Raw genomic sequence first — 23,625 nt, 5'->3', positions numbered from 1 at the left:
AAGCAGTGTTATTTCTTATTGGTCTGGTGATGCATTGGAGGGCTGCTCAGATCTTGTACAGGATCAATACTCTTGACTTTTGAGACTCTTCTTCCTCAATCTGTAACCGCAGCTGATTTCCAGTCCATCCACGCCCGTTTGTCCGCCATGTCCACACTCCTTCGATCTTTGGGTGCCCCAGCACTCCCACCCATGCCGGTCGGGGCTTCTAATCATCATCATGATTCGCTGCTACATGTTGAGCGTCAAACGAAATATATTCGGCGAAATCTCCAAGTCCTAATCGACGCTCAAAGCGACGGTCTGCTCGCCGGTCTGGCTGGGTCTCAATCAGATCAAGTTTCTAGCGAAGCGTCCACTCCCTCCCCTGTACCGAATGGTGCTCAAGCACGCTCTCCTTCGACGGTGCCTACGAGGCAACCTGTATTCAAGAAGATTAGTCTTCGCTCTGCCCGCGATGGTATCTTCCAATCCATCTATAACCTGCTGAAGTTGCGAGAGGAGGAGCGAGAGATTATCGCGTCGCAAACCGACGAAAGACTGAATGGGCTGCAGGATATTGAGCATTTTCTTTCCAAGAGAAATGGTCTCGAAGAAGCAATAACTACTATCCACGGCGATGACGAGAGTCGACGCTCGAAGCAACTAGAGGAAGAGGCCCAGCACCTCCAGACTGACATTCATGATTTGGAGACCAGGCTTTACGAAATGAAAGCTAAACACCGACACCTTGTCAACGAAATCTCACACATCAAAAACTCAGTCGATGCCAAGCTATCCTCCTACACTGAATCACTGTCCCTGCTCGACACCAACATTCAAAATTACCTCCGTGACCCGCCAATCCAAGCCCTATCGCGTCGCCCCGGTGAATCCACATTCCACTCGCTGAACCCCAAACGGCGCACACTTAACATGGCACAGGAGCATTGGAAAGCCGAACAAGTGAGTTTGCAGGACAGGCAACAAGAAGTGGATACGGAGATTCAAGCGCTCGAGGAAGGCGGGGGCGTATGGAAACAAGCAGTACATGATGTCACCGGCTTCGAGAAACGCTTACGAGCCAACATGCGACACTACGTGGAGCTGACAACGACCGGGGCAGAAGCTGCGCCCGCGGATCACACCGATGGACTCGTTAAGAGCATCATGGAAGATTTGGATAAGACAACTCACCGGGTTGAATCTCATTTGGAGCTTGCAGAAAGCAAAGACTGGAAGCTTCTGGTCTGTTGCATTTCGGCCGAGCTAGAAGCTCTGCGAGAAGCAAGGGGTTTGCTTCTACCCGCTTTTGGCTTGCCTGCGCAGGAACAAGATCCACCTCTGAACTCTCCTGGTATCGATGATCAAAGTCCGAAGCAGGACCACGACCATACCGATCCACTAGAAAATGATGACCCAGAACCTCCAGCAGACCTTTTACAAGATACAAACCATCACTCTGATGCTGCGTCTAGATCGGAAGATGACGAGCCAGATCCCTCGTGGCTATCATGATGCATGTTGATAAAATATTTCAACTCCAATCAAGAACATAGATTTTACTCTCAATCACCAATGTAATAAAATCGACCTGAGCAGATAAATTAAATTCCAGCGCTTGTAAAATAATCACCAGACATTTTTGGTAATTCCAAGCTCAATAAGATTGTTTTGGTCAGTCGTTGGAAATGCTTCCAAGTTTGGCTGGGGCGGGTCCAAACCTCTGACATAGCACATCTTCCACTTGGGCATCCTTCCACCCATCTATTGAGACTGTATACAGTGTCAAGTCCTCAAATATTGATGGTCAAACTAGATCCAGCTATGGATCTTCCCCCACCAAGCTTCTCGTTCGTCATCCCTTCGGTTTATGATGGTCGCAAGCTAGAGTGCCGGATATTTCTGCCACCCGTCTACCAAAATATACAATCAACGCCAACCTCACAAATCCATGGAGCTATTTTCGCCCATCCGTATGCACCATTAGGAGGCTGCTACGATGACCCCGTGGTGGACTTTGTCAGTAGCGAGCTCTATCATGCAAATTTTGTCGTGGGGACTTTCAACTTCCGGTATGATCTCCCAGAAATATTGCAACACTAGGCTAACATTAGGCTTCAGCGGAGCTGGTGACTCAGAAGGACGAACGAGTTGGACTTCCAAGCCCGAACTAGGGGACTATGTATCGTTCTACGGATTTATGCTGCAGTACTTACACTGCCTCAAGCGTGCACTAGCTCCGAATGATCATTCAGCCGCACAACCTCGCGAAAGCACCGACCAAGATGGCGGCTTAGAATATCCCAATTCAGGACCTACAGCCCCAAAACCGGATGTCCATTTGATCCTGGGCGGTTATTCATACGGATCCCTGATCACCTCGCACGTCCCAGTCCTGGATGTGATCCTCTCGCTGTTTGAATCACCGGAGGCTTCAATATCCGAGATAAGGAATATCGCAACACGCATAGCGTCATCGTCAGTTGAACAATCCACCGGCCCGACCGACCCAGACCTACGCGCATTGACAACTTCGATATCCTATCTCTTGGTATCCCCGCTCCTGCCACCGATAAGTCAACTCCTCACGATCTTCACGACCTTATCATTGAAAGTGGCATCCCGAACCATCCCCTGTCCCGATCCAGCAGACCAGCTGAGTACGCATTGTACTTTGGCGCTGGCCGGGAATCTGGATAGCTTTGTCTCCGCTGCGAAACTGGAGCGGTGGTCAGACGAGCTGTTGCACATGCCAGGCAGTCAGTTCCAGTTCCGGATGGTTGATGGCGCGGACCACTTCTGGCGTAGGAATGAGAGGGCGCGGGTTTTGCTGAGGGCGTGGCTCTCCGAGTCTTTTCGCTCCAATCAGGTTTCCCCATCTGATTGAGACATTACATATTTGAATCCCGGGGATCTCACATGCTACACGCATGTGAAGAACCAGGGGACAGGGGCTCGGATGTTGGGGACTATATTTATTTCCATGCTCATAGTAACATTGGGAATGCAATGTGCAACGTGCAATGATTGGAAGACATTGTAATTAATTTACTGGCTATCCCTAGTGAAGTGAAGAACAAAATGCAACCACACAGCGTAATCAGGCAGTCATCAGCCGGGGAGGCAAATGTTCCCCACTAAGATCGTCTGGGGGTGTTCAGATGATCGTGGGGGTAAGATCATGGGGAACTTGGTATATGCAGGCTGACACTTGCGCCATAATGTCGATAAAGAGCAATGAAGAAGTAAATAGTCAAGGACAAGTGCAGTCAAAAAGTAATAAGATAGAAATAAAAGAAGCAAACCCAGGGCGGCCCAAACAAGGAAGAACCTTGGAATGGGATCGGGCAGATTTCAGCCCTCGTGACGTCTTTACCGCCTTTCCTTTGGATTTCCTGCGCCAACTCATTTGTATCCTCGAAACAATTTTGACATCATTTTAATCTGACCCCGTTAAACACGGCTGAATGGCTCGCATCGATGCACAAGCCTGCTATGCCGGTGTTGGGCGACTCCATAGCCTGCCGCAAACCCCAACTTCGCAAAGCAATCTCCATCCCAACAGTCTCCACCCTCGTCAAAGACTCCTGGACCTGGGCCGGTGACACTCTCCACACCTACCGCGATGGCCTAACAAAAGAGCAACGGCATGCAAAAGCCGAAGTCGAAGACCGCAAACAAATCCTGTACCTGCGCATCAAGAACGTAAGTGGCCCCACCTACCCGGAGCGAACCGTTTTCTAAATCGGACTACAGGCCGTGTCGTACGAAGAATGGCGCAGCTGTGCCAGCGAACTGGATGAACTCGAGAATCACAATGCCTGGAAACGAACGTTCGAGTGCACCGAGTACGATCCGGCGCTGGTGCAGGATCGTTTGAGACAACTGGATGAGGCGCGCATAAGTTGCGACGCGAGTCGGATGTTGTTTCTTGTCAGGACGGCGCTGAGTCGGGACCTGGCGCAGATGAGCAATGCGTCGTTGTATCGTCATTCGCATATTGGGACAAAAGACCTGATTGATCGGTACATCACTGCGGCGCTGGAGACGATTGCGACGCTGGTTGATCTGAGTGTTCATGATCGCTGCGATGGGTTGGAATTGAAGTATATTCTTGATCAGCTGCTGGCGGCGAGACAGGCTTTTGGAAGGACCGCGTTGCTGTTCTCCGGCGGTGCGACGTTTGGAATGACCCATATTGGCGTTCTGAAAGCTCTATATGAGGCGCGGATGATCCCTAGAATCATTTCCGGGGCCTCCGCTGGGAGTATCGTTTGTGCTGTGTTTTGCACACGCACGGATGAGGAGCTGCCTGCGCTCTTGGATACTTATGTCCACGGCGACTTTGCTGTGTTCAACGAGAAAGGCCAGGAGGAGAACATTTTCCAGAAGATGACGCGTTTCTTGAAGTTCGGGTCTTTCCTGGACATCTCGCACTTGGCGAATACCATAAGAAATTGGCTAGGGGATATGACCTTCCAGGAAGCTTATAACCGCACTCGCAGAATTCTCAATATCTGTGTCTCCAGTGCTGGTATGTATGAGCTCCCGCGATTGCTGAATTACATATCTGCGCCGAACGTACTGATTTGGTCTGCTGTGTAAGTATTCCCTAGGGACCTATCCATCTGAATCGTTTCTAACATCACCCAGGGCGGTCTCATGTTCTGTGCCCTTCGTGTTCAGACCATATACTTTAATGGCAAAGGATCCGTTGACAGGAGAAGCTGTCCCGTGGAACGATCTCCACAAACAGTACATCGACGGCTCGGTGGATGGAGATCTGCCAATGACTCGGTTGTCAGAGATGTTCAATGTCAACCACTTCATCGTCTCTCAGGTCAATCCTCACGTGGTACCATTCCTGCCGAAGGAAACGGGCCCACAAAGCGAGGTAGATGATGGTTCATCCTTCGTTCCTCGTTGGATGAGTACCATGACGCACCTGGCTAAGGACGAAGTCTTGCACCGAATGAACGTGCTTTCCGAGCTTGGTGTATTCCCAACCTCGATGACCAAGTTCGCCTCGATCGTGAATCAAAAGTATCACGGCGACATCAACATATACCCTGAACTGAATTCCTCCAATTTCCCACGACTATTGGAAAATCCAACAACAGAGTTCATGCTGTCAGCATGCTTGAGTGGCGAGCGAGCAACCTGGCCCCGACTCAGCCGCATGCGCAATCACTGCGCCATCGAGCTGGCCCTCGATAACGCCGTCCAACAAATGCGGGCCCGGGTGGCCTTCAGCCCAAGCCAAGTTGACCTCCGCCTGCCGAGCCAAACCCGCCACTCCATCGATTCAGCTGACAGCGGGCGAGGCCGTTACCGCCGCCGCCGGGGATCCCACAGCCACGAATTGGAAAAGCGACGCAGCCATGATCAGTCCAACGAGCTTCGAAAAGCGCGCAGCACCGTCTCCCTGGAAAACTCCCTCGAGCTGGCTCGACCGAGACCCCACCGACGCACGTCTTCAGTGACGTTCAACAACTCCATCTTCGACATCGACTCCAGTAGCGATGAAGACTTCAGATACACCCTCCCGCGCCGCGTCGGCAACCGAACACCGTCAGACTCGATCCTTTCACACCACGGACCCCGTAGCCCCGCCCGGTCCCGTCGATCCTCATTCTCCTCTGGGCTGACCTACAACTCTTCTCGCCCTACTAAGCCTTATCCGGCGCGTGATATGGTAGTCCCGTCCTCCCGCCATTTGCTTAGCATGACACCGACGGTGCCGAACTCGCCTGACTCTTTGCGCAAACGGCAATAAGAAGGCCTGGGCGCGGAGCAGATCTCTACGCTAGTTGCATCAATCTCACCTGGCCCCCACGTGCTGTTGTACAGTACTGTTGGCCTTGAACATTTGTACATTTGTTTCTCACCCATATGGTGTGAATTCAATTTGGCGTTTGGATAGGACAGGTATTAGATATGGGCATTTTCGGTTTCCTGATTGCGTTATGCAATTAGCAATTAACGTCAGGCGATATACACCAGACATGAGCACATTGTGCTGTTTAGAAATTGCATGTGTTGCATTTGAAACGTGGACTGATCATAAGTCACAATTTTAGGGCGCAGGAATACGTTTAGTTTCCCGCCGAAGCTTAACCGGCGGGCCCAGAGCTCGGAATTCCGCTTATTCATTTCAAGGCTTGCCCGGGCGCTCACGCCGAATAGATGATAGCGAATCTGATGTCATAATGTCCGGCTGGAGACAACCTTGGAGTCCATTAGACATGAGATCAACTTCAGTAATCTCACAGAAGTTGACATGGCGACGTTTCAAACCCGCACGAGGAAAACAAGGCCCAGAATAGTTCATGCTGTGTACAAGGCACAGTGCTATACAGTTCCAGATGGTGTGATTGAGTTTTAACAAAGAAAGAAAGAAGCATTCTCGAAGGTCTGCAGAGTGCCAAAAGCACGAATCTGCAGGACCATTCTTGGGCGCTAGAACCAAATTGAGGAACAGCCGCCGATCAGCCGGGCCTTATTGGACTTCACTTCCTCAACCGACGGTTCTGTCACTCTTTTCCCCCAATGGCCCCGAATCCACCTCGGAGAATCCACATTTCCCCAAGTTGAAGGACTGGGAGTACCATCTTCCCTGACACAGATCGAGTATCAACCCCGTTGGCTTTGTGGCAAACACACTGAAACCCGAAAAAAGCCCCTGTGACGAAGATTGTATGAAGACCAAGGAAAGGAACGTCAAGATGATGTGTTCTGGCCCCTTTTTTGAGGCCACCCACGCCATGAACATTTCAAGAAAAAGAAAACAACCTCAATTTCGGCCCCAGCGCCGTTCCAGGAGCATAAGCCCGATCGGGCAGGTACCGTTCGCCATTCCGAGGTGATGCGGCCAGACCAGCCGCCATAATCTCACCGTCCAACGTGATGATCGGCGCGCTATCGTTTGGGTAACTGTTTTTGGCCGTTCGACAGCCCAAGCGAACTGTCGATACTTGCCCCGATGAACCAAGAACCACTTTTTCTTCCCTGACCGTTGGTGTTGGCTCGCACGCTCCAGGGAAAATACCTCAGCCCACACCAATTGCCGACGCCTCGTGCCTGGATCAGCAACTGACGCCGTTCCTGGCCCTAAGATCCACCTGGTTAAGATCGACGACCCGCAGCCGTTTCAAGCGTGGCCCCGTCGAGATATTGATCCTTCTGAACCGCAATACGCTACACGATGTTGAAGTCATGGGTCGATCACGGCATCGGTCGCAATCCAAGCTTTGGATGATTTACACCACGCTATAAAGACGCCATTGATCCCAGGAGAGTCCGCTGGATTGTTAGACCTGTTTGGTATATAAACCCATACAGCAACATCACTTTATATCAAACCTCTCATATTCGAACCAACCCTTTCCAGCCACAATGAGATACGCCTACACTGGCTTCGCCGCTATGGGCTTGATGGGCTGTGCCCTCGCCCTTCCCCAGGGCCTTCCTCAGGGTCCTCCCGGCCCTCCCCCCAGTGGCGCACCAACACCAACTGGACCTCCTCCCACCGACGCGCCCAAGCCCACCGGCGCCGTCGAGCAGCGCGACTTCGACCTCCCTATCCCAGTCTTCAGCGGCATCGACAGTCTGCCCTTCACCATCACTCCCCCTAGTGGAAATGAGAAGCGCGCGGAGCCAACCGCCACCCCCAGCGGTCCTCCTGGCCCTCCTCCCTCGGGACTTCCTGTCCTCAATGGGCCTCACGGAGCTCCTCCTAACCTTCCTAAGCCTTCGGAGTTCGCGGACGCCGAGCACGAGAAGCGTCAGCTAGGAGACCTACCCTTCTCGATTCCTACCGGCTTGCCGACTGATTTGCCTTTCCACCTGCCCACCGGCTTGCCTACCGGTCTGCCATTTGGAAAGCGTGAGGAGGACCTTAGTCTCCCTACCGACCTACCATTCTCCCTTCCCACTGGCTTGCCAAGTGACTTGCCTTTCCCAATTCCCACTGGTCTGCCTACCGGTCTGCCATTCGGAAAGCGCGAGGAGGACCTCAGTCTTCCCAGCGACCTCCCCTTCTCGTTGCCTACCGGCTTGCCCACTGACTTGCCGTTCCCCATTCCCACGGGCCTTCCTCTCCCCCATTTCGGGGAGCACGGTGGACAAGGCAAGCCTACTCCAACCGGCCCTCCTCCCTCAGGCTTCCCCGCCGCCCCCAGTGGCTTTGAGAAGCGCCAGATCGGCGATCTTCCCTTCTCTTTCCCAACCGGTCTCCCGACTGATCTTCCATTCCACCTACCCACCGGTCTTCCCGTGAAGCGCGACGAGGATCTTGGCTTCCCTACAGACCTGCCATTCTCATTGCCCACCGGTTTGCCCACCGACCTGCCCTTCCCGATCCCTACCGGCCTCCCCACCGGTCTCCCCTTCGAGAAGCGTGAGCGCCAGCTCCCCGCAATCACCCCCGAGGGCTTCCCTCACAACCTCCCCACTGATCTCCCCACTCCTACCGGACCCCCTCCCAGCGGTGTCCCCACTGGATTCCCCCTTCCCCCTCAGTAGATTAACTCTGTCTTGGGTTGAATAGAGCCTCTGGGCTTGAACCTACCTCTCTGCTCTGAGTTGACTCGCAGGTGTGGGTGGCGACTTGTACTTGTGAAGTGTCTCGCGGCTTGGACTGCAAGTGTACATGGCCTTAGAATGAATTTGATATGAGTTATTGGTTGGTTAGTTGATGAAATGGTGTATTTAGTCATGATGTTCTACGCGGGCTCGTTAGAAATTTTGAACTGAGTTGATCTCTTTGTCTTTACATTGTTTCCACATCAGACATCAGACATCAGACGAAACAGCGCACAAACGAGAGACCGAATACGAACACGAATACGAATACGAGAAAAAGAACAGGGATCGGACGAAAGGATCATTGGCACTTCCCAGAGCTTAATCTGACGTCTCAAATGGGACGAATGCCCTTAGTTGTTGCTCACTTAGAAACACCGCATCACTTCCAAGGTTGTCACCCTTGGCCATCGTCCAACACATATCTTGGTACCAGCATGGCTCCTCACTGTTGGCCACCATCAAACGCACATCTGGGTACCAACAAATGCATCGATCAATTCCAGATGCGTCCCATGTTCTTCAGAGCTCGAAGAATCTTCTCCTCCCACCATTCATCCGCACTTTCACCTCCATACCACTCTCTCAGCAGCATATCGTATCGAAACATCAGCTCAAAGCACATGTCCATGTAATCCTCCACCGCCTCTCTTGCCAGATCTGAAGCGCCATCTCCACGTGACAAGGGATCGGTAGTACCTTCGTGAATGGCACCTTGAGAATTGCCCCCCGATCCATAATGCGGTTCACTCGGGAAGTAAAGACGATCGACCCAAAGGTCATTCACACCCAGCGATTGCCAAAACACTCTGTGCGGAATTTTCTGAGCTTGGAACTCGTGATCGCTCAGCACCCCGCGCGCAAAGGATCCAAACGAATCAATGTCGAACAGTGTCACATCCTTCTCGGTCCACAGCACTGTGCCATCTGTAGTCGTAGGTGGGGTCATGATAGTATCAACAACATTGATCATGAGATAGATTTGGAGAGCAAGCTCGGCCACCTTGGTAACACCCTTGTATGACAGCGAGTCCAAGCTTGAGAGAGGAATGTCGGGATGTCCAGACAGACGAAGAAGAGCTGTCATCGACTGTTGTTCAAGATTCTTGGCATGGTCCCCGTCGTCTCCACTTGCCCATGAGGCTACAGTAAGTAGCATTTTGACTGCATCTGCCAGATCTTCACCGTCTGCCGGAAGGACTTGCTCGGATGGTTCGCCATTTGCCTCCGCTCGACGAATCCAGTACCCCATGCGCTGGTTATCTTCCGAAAGAGGATTGTTGTAAACAGAACCCATTTTGTGCTCCCTAAGTTTGAAAATCTCCTCTGGAAAATCAAGCACATCATCCGAGAACAGTTCATCTTGCTCGGCTGACTGGGTCTCCTGGAAATCGGTAGGATACTTCGCTCTCTCGGTGACGGAGGATTCTCGGATTGTGCTGGCGAGAATTCGTGTGAAAACTCCCAAGGCAATGGATTGAGCAGGTTGATTGCGAGCGATGAGGTCGCCTGCACGGGGATTGGAGTGCGTGAACAGTTTCACAAGATCATAATGAGACGAAAGGTCTTTCCACGGTAGTTTGTGGTCGAGATGCATTTTGGCGGTTGAGCCTTGAAGGAATTTGATAAAGGATGGATGTCAAAGGAGTTGAAGAAGATGTCAAAGAGTTTGGATTGAATTGAGTTGATGTTTGTGTCTGAAACTTGAAGTCTGAACCTGGGAGAGAAGCCCTACAGCCCTGCCTAAAACAAAGAGGACCCATTCTATACATCGCATCGTTTTACACCATGCATTTGTGCCTTTCTGCATCTGTTATCAAGATAAAAGGTCTCATTTATTTGTATAAAGAGCAGTTGGCCTCATAGAATACAATCAAATTGCGGTCAATCTTAGGTATTTTGCTGGGTGTTGCAGGGGAGCTATTCTGACCATTGATTTTCGGAGTTATGAGTACGGTTTTTGGACTCGACGCCATTTGTTGAACAATGAACAGATTAAATAGATAATTGGTATAGGGCATCTTAATAGGTCTGTTTTCAAATGAGTCCAGATTTAATGTATCGTCCAGTTCCACAGAGTACGTTATTACCTCGAAGAAGTGCGTGAAAGCACTACCTGTTGTCTCGTCACCAAATTACCAACATTCCTGCACTATTTGAGCAGCATAGCACTATATCAGCTGTAATTAATAGTCTCACACACATACAGAACCTCCCGCAACAATGGAAACCAAATTACTAGGCAATTACGCTGGATTCTGAACAATCCTGTGTCGACTTGGAGCCCCCAGAAGTATAGAAGGCGTGGGAACGACTCACCAGGTCACTACGACGACTAAGCGTTAATACAGTATAAGATAGATCCGCCCACTCTTGCGCAACGTAACCTCTCCATCTACCCACAAATATTTGCAACAGCAAATCCAATCTCAAAATAACCATCCGCTTCATCATCATGTGTGACAAGAACGACAATCCCGAGCAATGCGCTCCTCCTGCGCCCCCTGCAAAGCCCGAGAGCCCTGAGGCAGACCACAAGCCGGAAGAATTGAATCCCGAGGCCTCCTGCAAGGGACCTGTATGTTTATGGTGCATTGATCCAATTGACGAAGATACTGATCTTGTATAGATGAGCACTACATACCAGGGTGTCGTCGATCACCTTCGGATGAAGCTCCGCTATGGCAAGCTGACAGAAGAGTGCAAGAAGGATCTGGTGTTTATGGCCACTCGCGCTGAGAAGGCTTACCGCAAGTCTTGCGAGAACGCGGAGGGACAGCGTAACGACGATGACAACGACATAGGCGATGGCCCCAACTTCTACTAGTTGGCAGCAGCTTGCTCGGTCGTAACAGGTTGCCTCTACCTGACCAACAAAGTTGCCTTCGTTGTTACAATGGCTCGCTCATAATCATTTTTCCAAGATCGATGGTGAATTTCGGGTTTCGATCTTGACAGACAGAATTTCCTCAAAGCCAGACAGATACGGGATTTTTTGAGGCCAAATCCCAATGAATATCAATCAATTGGCTGAAAAATCCTAAATTTCCTCTGTAGAATAATGATCCTGGGGACGTACGATGCTTTTGTAGCATTGGCCAGCAATCCAAACGCCCGTTAGTAGCACAAAGCCGTTTGTCGTCTTGACGCGGGATCTTACTCCTTCAATCCATCCATTTTCCAACAGATGAGCACTCAGTTGCGATGAAAATCACCAGAGGAAACAGCCGCTGTTCGGCTGCAAGGCTCTTCCCAAAACACGTCTTCACGTTACCTGCTCGCTGGCTGTGTCCATTCTCCCACAGACAGAATCTTCTTGACCACCAGACGACCGAGATCGCAGCACAATCAATGATCCAACGGCCTTTAAAGCCACTGAGAGATGGTATGACTCAGATGAGCTAACATTATGGACTATCCAAATTGTCTAGGACGATGGTCTATACTTCGCATTCGGGTTCGGGTTCGTATTGGGATGGATTCGGTCAAACGTCGGTTAACAGATTACAGCCTTTCTATTCCTCTGCACCGAGTCCCCACCGAATCCTCGATCATGAAAGGCAAGAGACGCCTGGGAGCAACAAGAACACTTGAGTATTGTCAGGATTATCCAAAGAAAATGCTTGTGGAAGCCGGCCACTGCCACTGGGACCTGGGACCCAATCCGCGATACGTTTCTGACCACACGGCCACTGATCAATGGATATTCTAGCTGCTTACAACTGGTGCTTACATCTAGCGGGTGCTAGAGTTTCGATTTCAAACGATTGGTCGGGCTGTCGCAGGCGCAAGCGGTGCCTAGACTCTTGTTGCTCAGAGACAGCGACCGTAGGCAAGTCCTTGCCAAAGTCGCTTGATCTAGCAGCAATTGAGGCCCCATTTATATGCGGAACCGTACGCATTATGGTCGGCACAAAGCTTACTCGTCGAGCAGTGTCTACAGAGATTGCGAACATGTGGAAGACCAATGGAAAAGCACCAGGGGCACCGCCTCTGTGATGAACGATATTGTTCCTTTAGCAACAAGGAATTGGCGACAATTGGCCTGAAAACGATCAAATACCGTCTACTGCGCCGACTGGTATGCTGGAAGCTGTCGCTGTTTTTTCATAGCAGGTGGTCAAGAAGGACCAGCAATCAGACAGAACCATTGAGTCCAAATCATCCAATCTAATGATAGCGAGGATGGGATGATACATACAGCGATGCTCAGTTACTGACTGTTGTTCTGCTAGGGCCTTTACTGCGACGATAACCATGCAACGAACGAACGAGCGAACGAACGAACGAACGTGCGCACAAACTAAGAAGGCAAGCCAATGGGCTATACTCGATACCACTGATCCTATACCCCTCGTTCACGATATGATGTGCCGCAATACGCTATGATACGATATACCATACTTCTATGACCCTTGTCTAGAATACGATGCGCTACGATACCTGGCAATGTGATGTATTACGCTACAATGCGCTACAATGCAATCTACTCTACCTCCATACCTCTCGTTTACAACACGATGCGATACGATGCGATACACCGCGCTACAACCTGACAAAGAACGGGACCAATGTCATCTAATAAGACTTGCAATTCGAAAGGCTTCTCCTTGGGAAAGGTTCGGCGCAGACCAGCTGCTGCGCGCCGTAGCTCCTGCAAGTGCCGCGTTCGCAAGCGGCAGACGCGGAACTGGGTTGTTCGAAGGTTCGAAGGTTGGAGGACTCGGGTTCGGGTTTGATCTCATACTTCGGGTTCGGGTTCGGGGTCTCAGCTGGGGTGGTGTTGGATATCGCTTTGCAGCAACAGTGGAATGAGGCTCTGCAGTTGTGGTTTTGATGATCGGGCTCGTATTCGTACTAGCTTTATCCGCACCTAGCTGTTCGTGGATCGAAAACCAGGTGAAAGTGGTGTGGTCTTTTGAACAGCCAGATATGCTAACATTTCTCCAAACATTGAAGCAGTCTTATTGCACAGAGAAACATGAACGCTTTCAACACATCGCACAGCAAACATACAGGCCCTAAGCAAACACTGCAGGGATTGATATGAACACATTGGGATTCAAGGAAGTCGAATCGATCCTTCGCACACAAATTGACTGATCCAGTCAATCAATTGCCAAAGATTCGATTATGCTCTTGAGGCCTTTCTGCCCAGGACGACAGAGCAAGCTCATACAAAGGCAAAACCTACACCTGAGCAGCTTGAGAACACCCACTGGTCTCTATATTGATCAAAATACATTTTTTCAAGGTAGAAGGGTCTTATATGCCGGCGCCTTGCTGTTGCCATACTTGGTCTAACGAACCTTGTCCTTGCAATTACCTGAAAACAGATCAAAGTGGATCAAAGCGGTTGAATTGCTTGCTGCGTGGTGTATCGTTCATCCAACATGTCAATTGGTCTACAGCTTTTGATATAGAACCTTCAGTTCCAATGATATCGTTTGATTACAGAACATGTACTAAAATCGAGCCGAATTAGCCAGTGGCTTCAGCAATTTGAGTAGTTTGCTTGGGGGTGCGCACCTAGACCGCGACAGGAGCGTGATCAGTTCCCTGGCCCAATTCTCCCAGAAGTAGCATAGAACTTGGATCCTCTCGATTCCCAGCGTTTTCCTCTTCGTTCTTCCTCTTCCCACCGATTCCACTGCTTTTACTGCATTTTTACCACAACGTTCATTGTATGAATTCCCCAATTCCCCACAATTTGCCTCAATTCGTTTAACAATCTATCCCTGCAGGAGAAATATGGTTCGTAACAAGCCTACCGGCCCCAAGGCCAAGCGTGCCAAGCGTGCCAAAAGAGCTCGGCCCGCAGAGGCCCCCGCACCCAGCGCCGGTCCGTCCAACGCACCCGAGCCTGGCCCAGCAACCAGCGCCTCTGGCCTCTCCGACGAAGATATGAGATTGCTGTATCATATCATTTCCATGCCTGGCGACGAGGTGAGTCTACCTTCCAGATTGCTGTGGCTTTCTAACATATTCTGTATTGCTAGATTGACTACAACTCCCTGGCAGCCTTGCTTGATCTCGAAGTTTCTGTTGTCCGAAAGCGCGTTAGACGTCTTCTGCCCAAGACTCAAGGCAGCATTCCTGCGGGAATCAAAGCCGAGGAAAAAGCCGAGGAGGCCGACAAAGGCAAAGAGGCCGACAAAGGCAAGGAGGCCGAGGTGACCGCCGTTGCCGAGGACAACGAGGACAGCGATCCCTCGTACATTGTCGTCGCTGCTGAGCATCTGTATTCCGTTACTACTGCTGAAGGCGTAACCGTGTCCTACTGGGGGATTTGACTGTCAGTTGACCGTTACTTCTCCGTTATCGGGTGCTCTCTTCCTCGTGTATGGCGATTTATCGCTGGCTCGTGATTTGTTCCAGTACATGATAACAATGGTTCATTAATGCAGAAATTGATCTTAAGACTGTGCTTGTATGAAGGTTGATTAAGCTGTGTATGAGTAGGCGATTCTGATTCTAAGATTGTGAGTAATTTTTCCCTACACAAACAAGAGGTTACACTGCCCGGAAAGTACTTTCAAAGCATGTTCTTGGGCTGATTCTCGGTGTAGTCTTCTGGGAATACCAGACCCACTATGAGCCTGCAGCTCCATTATCAACAAAAGAGGATTGTGTCAGTTCCTCTTGAATTGGGATATTAGGATCCATCATCCACATTTCTTTGAATGAACTGGGACGGCGAGTGTGCCGACTGTTATTCCTTTCAAACATTCCTTTCAAACAATGCTTCCCTCCAATACGAGATCCTCAGTTAAGATTGAGAGGACCAAGTGAACCTTGCGCCCAAAACACGCCATGCGTCGCTTATATCCCTGGATGCTTGTGTATGTGGTCACAGTGCGTCATCAAAAACTCCCACAAACCGCCACGCAAGTGAAAAGCACCACAAGAGCGACTTGCACAGATCACAAATTCGGATCAAAAGAAAGACACATCGACTCAGGTCCCTCATTTCCTTGTCATTGGTATATCGGGAAGGCAGTGCTCCTGGTGATCCTGGTGGGTATGAGGTCCTTTCCACCAACAGCAGTTCTAGAAAACGAACAGTTCCTGGGTTCGATTCGAGCATTCCACCATCCAAAATCCTTTGCTTACCGATGTACAGAGGTGGATGCAGCGCCACATTTTGGACAAAGGGACTTGCACATGGTAGGAACAAAAGCCATTGGTCTCACCATACAAACAACACAGTTCTGATAACTAAAACAACAGTTACAGTCCCGCATCGTTCCGAAAGCCTTGAAAAATCACTGATCACGCGCGAATACAACCGAATGCTACCACAAAGCCTTACAGCCTTGAGGTGACACGTTCCGCCCCTCATCGTTCTAACGAGGATTTACCTGGGGTTTACTGGGGCTTTTCAAGGCGTGAAGGGACAAAATTCGTTGATGAACTGTGTGTGAACCGACCCACAGAGATTGTTTGTGCCATTGAAGCTCGGTGTACCGAAAGGCGACCAAATGGACGGACCACTTGTCGACAAAATAAGGTACACCACGTGATGCCGCTAGCGACGGGCGCTAAGCCGTTCTCAGACCGTGTCACCCGGCATCCCGCAAATTTCGCCCTGTGGTCGGCTGAGGCCAACGAAAAGCTTGGAAGAATGATATCTTCGAAGTCTCAGCATTGGTCCAAATTGTGGGAAGCTCGGCAGAACGCCTGTGGACAAAATAAGGTACACCACGTGATACGCTAGCGACGGGCGCTAAGCCTCTCCCAGCGCAGATGGTCCCACATCTCGCAACGCCTAGGACGACCTTGGAAATATGAATTTTTGATGAGGCTCAAGAAGTCTCAGCACTAATAGTGCATGCATTGATCAAATAGGGACAGAAACGGATTCGCAAATTACCTACCGCTGCCAGCAGGGCTCTCGGGCTTTCGTTCGACTCAGCGACCACACAGTACGAAAGAGGGTCGATACGGTGGATCGAGTAGCGATCGCTACAGCAATTCCCTCGGACAAGAAAATTGGGAGCATGGCTTACACTATGAGTTCAATCCTTATGCCCAAGGTTTGATATCCCTCCTGAAGACCATCTCATGGAATCTCGAAATATAAACATATGAAGGCGGCTCATTCGCACTCAGTGAGACAGTGCAACGCTTTATCTATGTTCCATGGCTAGGGTCATGTTACAGAACATTAAAGTATCCATCAAAGTGAGAATTTTGGCTTGAACGACATTCCCCCGGTGTTCGGAGCCCTTTACGTCCAAAATATGCAATGATATCAGTTGTTGCTCTCTGTCTCTCTCCTTCTCTATCTGATTTCTCTTCTCACTTCTCCAGTGCGGCTTTTATCAATCCATTCACCCTTGATCGACTGGCATGATTATGTCCATCAAGCGAGCCATGCCTCGAGCTGGACACCAGCAAGCAGCCCCACAGGCCTTACTTGATGTGAACCATGGACTTCTTCTTGAAATCCTAGACAGCTCGGATATCGAGGTTAGTACGTTTTGACGAATGTACAGACCAAACTGATCGCGTTCCCGCTCTAGCCCGACTTCCAGTTTTGCGCTGCCGTCATAGGCAGCACAGTTGACCATCTCAAAAACCTGTACCATAGACTACAACAGTCAGTACACATAGAAGCTGAGGCTGGGAGAAGCCTCGGCCCCAAAGGGGAAATTGACATGAGCCACATTTTCCTGCTTCAGCTGATTGAAATGTCTGGGATTGAGGTCAGTACATAGGGGAGGCTATGGAAGAATCATACTAATCAAGCACTTCCAGCCGGACATAGACTCCTTGGGCCTCGTACACGGCATCAGCAGAGATGCTGCAAGAATGCGGTTTACTCGCCTGCGACAGCAAATCTACAGTGTGACAACGGTCGACACTGCTTTTGGGAGCTCAGATGACAGCACAAGCTAGATAGCTCTCTCTCTTATGCTTCTGTCTTTGCTTCGGTTGGCATTTTTGTAATGGCGGTCTCAATCTACTGTTTTCACGAGATTTCCTTGCTTTTCCAAGTAGATCAGGCCTGTAGTCACTGTAACCATCTGAATTTCTGCAAATTTCCGTGTCAGCCGATGGTAGGATGATCACGCTAATTGGCTGCTTTCCACGCTGATACTTAGCCCTATTTCCTCTTGTGTGAAGGTCTCGTGCTCGTTCTCAGTCAAAATCCTTCTTGTTTGAAATCTCAGCCTTACATCCACATCTGTCCGCACACAAAATTCATCCCACAAAACACTCATCAACATACAACATGCCTAGGATTCTGAATGCAAGCGTACCTGGCGCAATTGATGAGAATGTTCTCTTTCTCTGTCGCATCTATTTCTTCAGCAACATACTGGTAAGTTTGGAGCTATGCCGTGAAGCGACCCCAATGTACTGACTCAGTACCTCATAGTCCGACTTCCACCAAATTGCCTATGACAATGGAACAACGCACCGCTCAGAGGCTCGTGCAATTAAAAAGCTCGGAGCCATGGCATTTGAGGCTGAAAAGGCTGGGACAATCACAAGAGCCCCTCACAGTGGCCAGAATGTTCCAGTTAACAAGCACTACGTTCGCCTGCTAACGGCCATTGAATGTCGTTTGCCAACCGAGCCAGCCAGGGTAGGTTTATAAAACCACCTTGATATGATACCCGCTAACCTTCTCTCTTTCGGTCTTTGACAGCCACCGCGCTTCGATATTGTGGCCCTGGAAATGAAAATCCTTCAGACTGCGGTAGAGAAGAAATTCTCACGCCTGAAACAGGAAATCCATGCAGCCCTCGATGGAAATTGAGAGGATTCAGACGAGGAACAAGGAATGGGACCAGCATGCCAATACATTTCCGGATGAGTTGTTAGTGGAATGAAAGATCAATCGTTCACATGTTGTGTCTCCTATAACAAGTTGTTGTCTATGCAGCGCTCACTCTTGGTCTTGGCGCCGAGAAGTTGGTCACTTATCTCACAATTTCTAGGTTATTTGCGCTCTGTTTGTGGAGCTTGCTGAGCTCAATTGGTGCCAGGCTTTGGGGGGCACACACTCAGTTCCATCTACCACACCCATGCCGGAGATTTGACTCACTTCTCACCTCTACCATTTACTTCTCCCTTTCATCTCTCTCAGCTTGACATCAGTCTGGCCTTGGATTATCATTCATATCTTGTTATCCGTGTCTTCATCTCTTCATTACGAGTTCCTCTCCCGGCCCTCACTCGTCGTTCACCAAGCTCTCACAAACACGAGCCGCAGCAATGACGTCCTCGCCCGAGCCAAAGATCGACGATAACGTCGTCTACCTACTCCAGTGCATTGAGCTGACACCACTGACGGTGAGTACACGCCAACATGATCCTAGACCTAGGTACTGACTTCACTTTCTATAGCCGGACTTCCGAACTATGGCTCGCATCAACGGTACCAGCCCGGCGGCTGAAACAGCAAGATACACAGCCCTTAAGGACCAGATCCATGCCGCCATTGAAGAAGGTGCCATCACCAAGGCGTTCTCTGGCGGTGCAAATGTCCCAGTCGATGGGAACTACATCTACCTGTTCATGGCGCTAGACCTGGCAGAGGGACGGGTTAGTCACAACAGCCCTAATCCATGGTCCTTACTGACATATTGAAACACAACAGCCAGACTTCAAGGCCATCGCCGGCGGCCTCGGCATCAATCAGCCGGCCGCCAGAATGAAGTTCAATCGCCTCAAGGCGGCCATCTTGGCAGCTCTTGCCGAGGATACCGACTCTGAAATGGAGATTTGAACAACGGACGGTGCATCTCAGAGACGGACACCGAAACCGAAGAGTGAGAGCCCCGATCTGCTCTCCTGGCAAGGATCCCCCGGTGGCCCACAACAGGGGAAGGGAAAGGCCCGCCGAAAAGATGGCCTAGGAACACATTGAAGGAGGAGATGGTGCCCCAAATGGTTGAATGCAAAGGCGGTCCTGGAATTTACGACAAAGCCAGCTCCTAGCTACATTAATCAATTTCAAAAAATTGATATCGCCTTGTAGTATCGTAGCTATGTAGGGCGATGAGGCTTCTGTAAGAATGGCTCGCGATCCAAAGTCCTGTCGGCTTTAGAGGACTATCAGGAAGCCTTTCTGTCCATCTGTTAATTAATATGCGGTAAAGACTTTTGTAAACTGTATAGTAACCCGGACAAGAAATGCTCACCTTTTACGTTGTACCCGTATCCATGACACACCATATCCTTTGCTGCATCTTCTTAACTCTTCTGCAGTCATTTTTCGAACTTTGCTTCTGGGACTCCACACTGAAATAAGACTCCTCGCGCCTCTCAGCTTCGATTTGCCTTCAGAGAAGTGTCTGGACAGCAGAAAACGCGCAAGTACAGGTCACAGCTCTTCACTCCAACGCTGGTGCTGCTGAGCCTGGCCACCTCCGCAGGATTCCTCGCACCTACTCATCTCAAGCTCGCGCTAATTGACAGGCAATTTAGCATCATCACACGCGGACATGATTATTCGATGCAAGAAGTCGGCTGCCGCGTTTACCGCACAAGCCTCCACGTCAAGAGCGCGGACAACTCGGAAAATGCGGATGGATTCGCTCATAACCTTTCCTCCGGACATAGATCACCGTTCTGTGCTCCCTGGGGCTTTTTTGCAGAAACAGTGATCACGGCCGACCGGAAGCGAGAGAGCCATTCTCATTGATGAGACTCCAAGATAAAATATCGCTCTGAATCGATGTCCATAACAGCAACAGGACTGCAGTTTCAGCACCTGAATACCCGCATCGTTGATTACATTGCGTCCCCGTGAATATCTGAAGAAAGTGACAGTATTTACAACACCGCTCGTCTTTGCTTGGTCCCAAAGTGCTGTCGTTCAAGCCCCACAGAGCGTATACGTGAATGCTCTCAGTCCGGATGACCGTGACTGTGAGATGGAAGCCCACACTGAAGGCTCAGAGATTCAGTTATATGGCTCCATTATGCGCTATCGCCTTTGATTCTGTCGCAGACCAATAATCACGCAGTTCATGGTCTCGGCAAAATACTGACATAGATCGCTTTCCTGGTCTGTCAGAAAAGACGCGGACTGGCATGGGGTTGTTCTGAGCTCGGTGGTCATCCGTCGATTGTTGAGCCGTGACTATGTTCCCATCTCCGTGAGATCTTTGACAAAGGTCTTGGACTGCAATGATTCACGCGCTCACTTGTGTCAGAGCTTCACCAGCGCCGCGCAGATTGAGGATATTGTTGACGTGTGGTAAGTGCGGACGTTGGGGACGTTTTAGCTTTGGGTTGTGACTGGATTTCACTTCTTCTTGGCCCGCCAGCTAATCCATCTTATCAAGGCCCAGTACCGTGCACGACAAACGTGCCTTGGTTTATCGAATGCGAGTTGAGCAAATGAGTTTGCTTTCTTTCACAGACACCGTTGAATTCGCCTTGTGACTTATTGCGCCGCAATGTGTTTGAGTGTTCTCATGATACCTGAGAGAGGGAATGCTTGAAAGCAAACCGACAAGGTTCCTCCTCCACGTCGGGGGAGTTGAGATTGTGAGCGATGGAGAAGATGGGAGATCGAGACTTCTCTTATAGCGTTGCTTTGCTGGGAAGGTGCGGGATGACGTTTTGAAAGTCAAAAGCCAGAACGCTGATCAAGACCAAGGGGCCGTTTTAGTGATTGATATCCACTTCATAACAGAAATACGCATTCAAAACGCTACACCTCCGACACGGCTACACAGGATATGACCTATTTCAGAGCGGTTCAAGTTATCTGTATAAAGCCTGCTACAATACGATATGCTTTACCACTGTACCCCTCTTCAAAACAAGATGGACTACGATGCGACACGATGCAATACGACGAGACGAGATGTGATACGACGAGATGCGATACGCTACAATGTGCTATAATACAACAAGGTATATATATCCCCATACCCTTTGCTTCCAGGGCGATATGCTGAGATGCGTACATACACATTAGAGCGGCACCGAAGTGTCCCAAAAGCCGGATTGCACACAACGGAGAAGCCCATATACCTGCTATTTGACTACAATATTGAGTTGAAGCCTTCAGGGCCAGCTCTGGGTCTCAGATGCTTAGTATTCTCAGACATAGGTCCACCCTCGATAGTACAGAAATGATGATTCATACCCATAATCCACAATTTCACTGTCTCGTCTATCCAGAATACAATCAACACTGCTACAAAGACCACTACATAGGCCCTCAACCCTTCATCTTATCCACGAGGAGATAGAAGAGCACCTCACGTTTGGAGAAGCGGACGATTGCTTAGCTTCTAATTTGAAAATGGAAACCCCGTATAGAGTCAGCCAGGGGAAGACAAATGCCATGCTAGGCGAGCAACTGTAGGAACACATCTCCATTGTCCCTCAAAACCTCCAAGACCTGTCTCGAATCATGCATGGAAGTGGCCTCGGGCCTAGAGAGCTTCCTAATTAGGCAAGCAAGCAAGGTCAAAAGGCCAGTCAGGGTATAGGTATATTGTCAGAGGTGGGATGGCCTAGCGGTGCGGTACAAACCCGCATCAGCTGGACTGGCCTGCCTCGCGGCATTATTCACAAAATATATGCCCGTCGGGTTCACGACTCTCGACGGTGGAATATTTTTGTCTCCGGTTCGACTCCCCATTTGCTCTTTTGTTCTTTTTTCCTTTTTCTCGCTTTGAGACACTTCTTTCCAACATATGCAGTCATTATTTATTACCTTGGGGCTGAGGTCACGATCCGGCTTCATCCCCTGGATTTCCCAGCTGGGTGTGGCCTCCTAGATAAAAGAAAACAACAATATTGCGTCGGCCACTGACACTTCAATCTGCGCAGTTGTCTTGTGATCGAGCAGTACATTCGTCATTTCCCTAAAGCAGCCTAGCAGACCGGCGCTATACCTCAGACGTCCGATGGTGAAACAACGCCTCTAAAATCCACGTCAAATCGAATCCCAGCCATGCCTCGATCACTTGCCGCCGGGCGCTGGTATAGAGACTAGAATGGACTCCTACATTCGGTTCATCCCAGGGGTTCGCACCTCGATGTTTCAAAATAAACGCAATTCTCCAACCCTAACGTCATACCAACTCTACCGTCGAACCTAACCATGCGCACAGCGGAACCGAGCGCATATGCGCGCACTCAATGCAAGAAGCACGGGCTCTCGAAGCCCAACATATCGGTGTGCTCGGAATGAAGTCTTAACTCCAAACAAAAAATTCATGCCTTGGACTGTTGGTGGAGAGCTCGCAACAAGGGTCTTTGCGCGTATTCCAAGTTTGGGGTATCACGAAGACCCGTTGGACCCTGACGGCCCGGGCTTCCGGCGTTTACCCGGCGCGGTCCCACCCCCGCCCCTCCCAAGGTTCCTTTGTATGGGCGACCTGTCGAGTCGTGTCCAGTTCTGCTACAAATGCGATGTGATGAACATCAAATTCTATAAACTTTTGATTAATGCCATACAAAACATCGGTGAGACCCTCATGGAGATAATGTACTTTTGTTGTGTTGTGGGCGCTTACAGTGATAGCCATCTCTTTGTTTGGGACAACGAGGCAGAATTACGGTGCTTCTTGGGCCCATCAACCCACCATAATCCATGTTCGTGGGTCACAATTGCTAAATTTATCAACAATTAGCTCCGATACTCCGTACTCGAGGGTCCATCGATGATCTTCGAACCAACACACTGACTCGCATTTTAAGCCCCAGGGAGCAATTTATTTCTCCTCAATTACTCCGTTTCAACGGTATAGTATACATCTAGTGAGATATCGGACGAAACTGGGAACAAGACAAGGCTCATGAGTAAATTCAGGAGCGCAGATAATATTCAGTAGTTGCCAATTGACCAAACACAAATAAATACTGAACTTCAAACTTCGAAGTAAAGAAAGCTAATGCAAGTTAATTAGTCTCTATTTAGAACACCCAAAGTGGTCATCATGCAAGCTAATTATGGAACAATGAACCCTGTCAAGCGGAAGCCAACTGCAGATCCCATCGCGCTGCGTCACCCCTCGGCGGCAAGGCACTTCTCCTATTGGCTACTGTTGTCTACAGCAACAAATCTGATACATTTCT

At 49.9% G+C, this 23,625-nt stretch overlaps 9 protein-coding genes across 9 annotated transcripts; 8 read left to right on the top strand and 1 right to left on the bottom strand.

Moving 5' to 3' along the window:
• Positions 1–147: 147 nt before the first annotated feature.
• N7506_007393 (uncharacterized protein) lies at positions 148–1,497 on the top strand (the record flags this gene model as incomplete). Its single annotated transcript, XM_056956686.1, has 1 exon — positions 148–1,497. One exon carries the CDS (start codon positions 148–150, stop codon positions 1,495–1,497), a length of 1,350 nt encoding a protein of 449 aa, XP_056811020.1.
• Positions 1,498–1,806: 309 nt separating this feature from the next.
• Positions 1,807–2,869, top strand: N7506_007392 (uncharacterized protein; the record flags this gene model as incomplete). The annotated part of the gene is made up of 2 exons (XM_056956685.1): positions 1,807–2,054; positions 2,104–2,869. The coding sequence occupies 2 exons, from the start codon at positions 1,807–1,809 to the stop codon at positions 2,867–2,869; spliced, it is 1,014 nt and encodes a 337-aa protein (XP_056811019.1).
• Positions 2,870–3,462: 593 nt separating this feature from the next.
• On the top strand, positions 3,463–5,758 carry N7506_007391 (putative Patatin family phospholipase; the record flags this gene model as incomplete). The annotated part of the gene is made up of 3 exons (XM_056956684.1): positions 3,463–3,687; positions 3,739–4,583; positions 4,636–5,758. The coding sequence occupies 3 exons, from the start codon at positions 3,463–3,465 to the stop codon at positions 5,756–5,758; spliced, it is 2,193 nt and encodes a 730-aa protein (XP_056811018.1).
• A 1,619-nt stretch (positions 5,759–7,377) lies between these two features.
• Positions 7,378–8,505, top strand: N7506_007390 (uncharacterized protein; the record flags this gene model as incomplete). Its single annotated transcript, XM_056956683.1, has 1 exon — positions 7,378–8,505. One exon carries the CDS (start codon positions 7,378–7,380, stop codon positions 8,503–8,505), a length of 1,128 nt encoding a protein of 375 aa, XP_056811017.1.
• Positions 8,506–9,061: 556 nt separating this feature from the next.
• Positions 9,062–10,162, bottom strand: N7506_007389 (uncharacterized protein; the record flags this gene model as incomplete). Its single annotated transcript, XM_056956682.1, has 1 exon — positions 9,062–10,162. The coding sequence occupies one exon, from the start codon at positions 10,160–10,162 to the stop codon at positions 9,062–9,064; it is 1,101 nt and encodes a 366-aa protein (XP_056811016.1).
• An 858-nt stretch (positions 10,163–11,020) lies between these two features.
• On the top strand, positions 11,021–11,392 carry N7506_007388 (uncharacterized protein; the record flags this gene model as incomplete). Its single annotated transcript, XM_056956681.1, has 2 exons — positions 11,021–11,143; positions 11,195–11,392. 2 exons carry the CDS (start codon positions 11,021–11,023, stop codon positions 11,390–11,392), a joined length of 321 nt encoding a protein of 106 aa, XP_056811015.1.
• A 2,924-nt stretch (positions 11,393–14,316) lies between these two features.
• Positions 14,317–14,858, top strand: N7506_007387 (uncharacterized protein; the record flags this gene model as incomplete). The annotated part of the gene is made up of 2 exons (XM_056956680.1): positions 14,317–14,511; positions 14,565–14,858. The coding sequence occupies 2 exons, from the start codon at positions 14,317–14,319 to the stop codon at positions 14,856–14,858; spliced, it is 489 nt and encodes a 162-aa protein (XP_056811014.1).
• Positions 14,859–17,803: 2,945 nt separating this feature from the next.
• N7506_007386 (uncharacterized protein) lies at positions 17,804–18,334 on the top strand (the record flags this gene model as incomplete). Its single annotated transcript, XM_056956679.1, has 3 exons — positions 17,804–17,893; positions 17,951–18,160; positions 18,224–18,334. 3 exons carry the CDS (start codon positions 17,804–17,806, stop codon positions 18,332–18,334), a joined length of 411 nt encoding a protein of 136 aa, XP_056811013.1.
• A 458-nt stretch (positions 18,335–18,792) lies between these two features.
• N7506_007385 (uncharacterized protein) lies at positions 18,793–19,306 on the top strand (the record flags this gene model as incomplete). The annotated part of the gene is made up of 3 exons (XM_056956678.1): positions 18,793–18,870; positions 18,925–19,122; positions 19,178–19,306. 3 exons carry the CDS (start codon positions 18,793–18,795, stop codon positions 19,304–19,306), a joined length of 405 nt encoding a protein of 134 aa, XP_056811012.1.
• Positions 19,307–23,625: the final 4,319 nt, after the last annotated feature.

Source organism: Penicillium brevicompactum (genome assembly GCF_028827555.1).
Source record: "Penicillium brevicompactum strain IBT 35665 chromosome Unknown utg000005l_segment0_segment0, whole genome shotgun sequence".
NCBI classification, from domain to species: domain Eukaryota; kingdom Fungi; phylum Ascomycota; class Eurotiomycetes; order Eurotiales; family Aspergillaceae; genus Penicillium; species Penicillium brevicompactum.
This window is presented reverse-complemented; position numbering and strand designations above follow the sequence as displayed.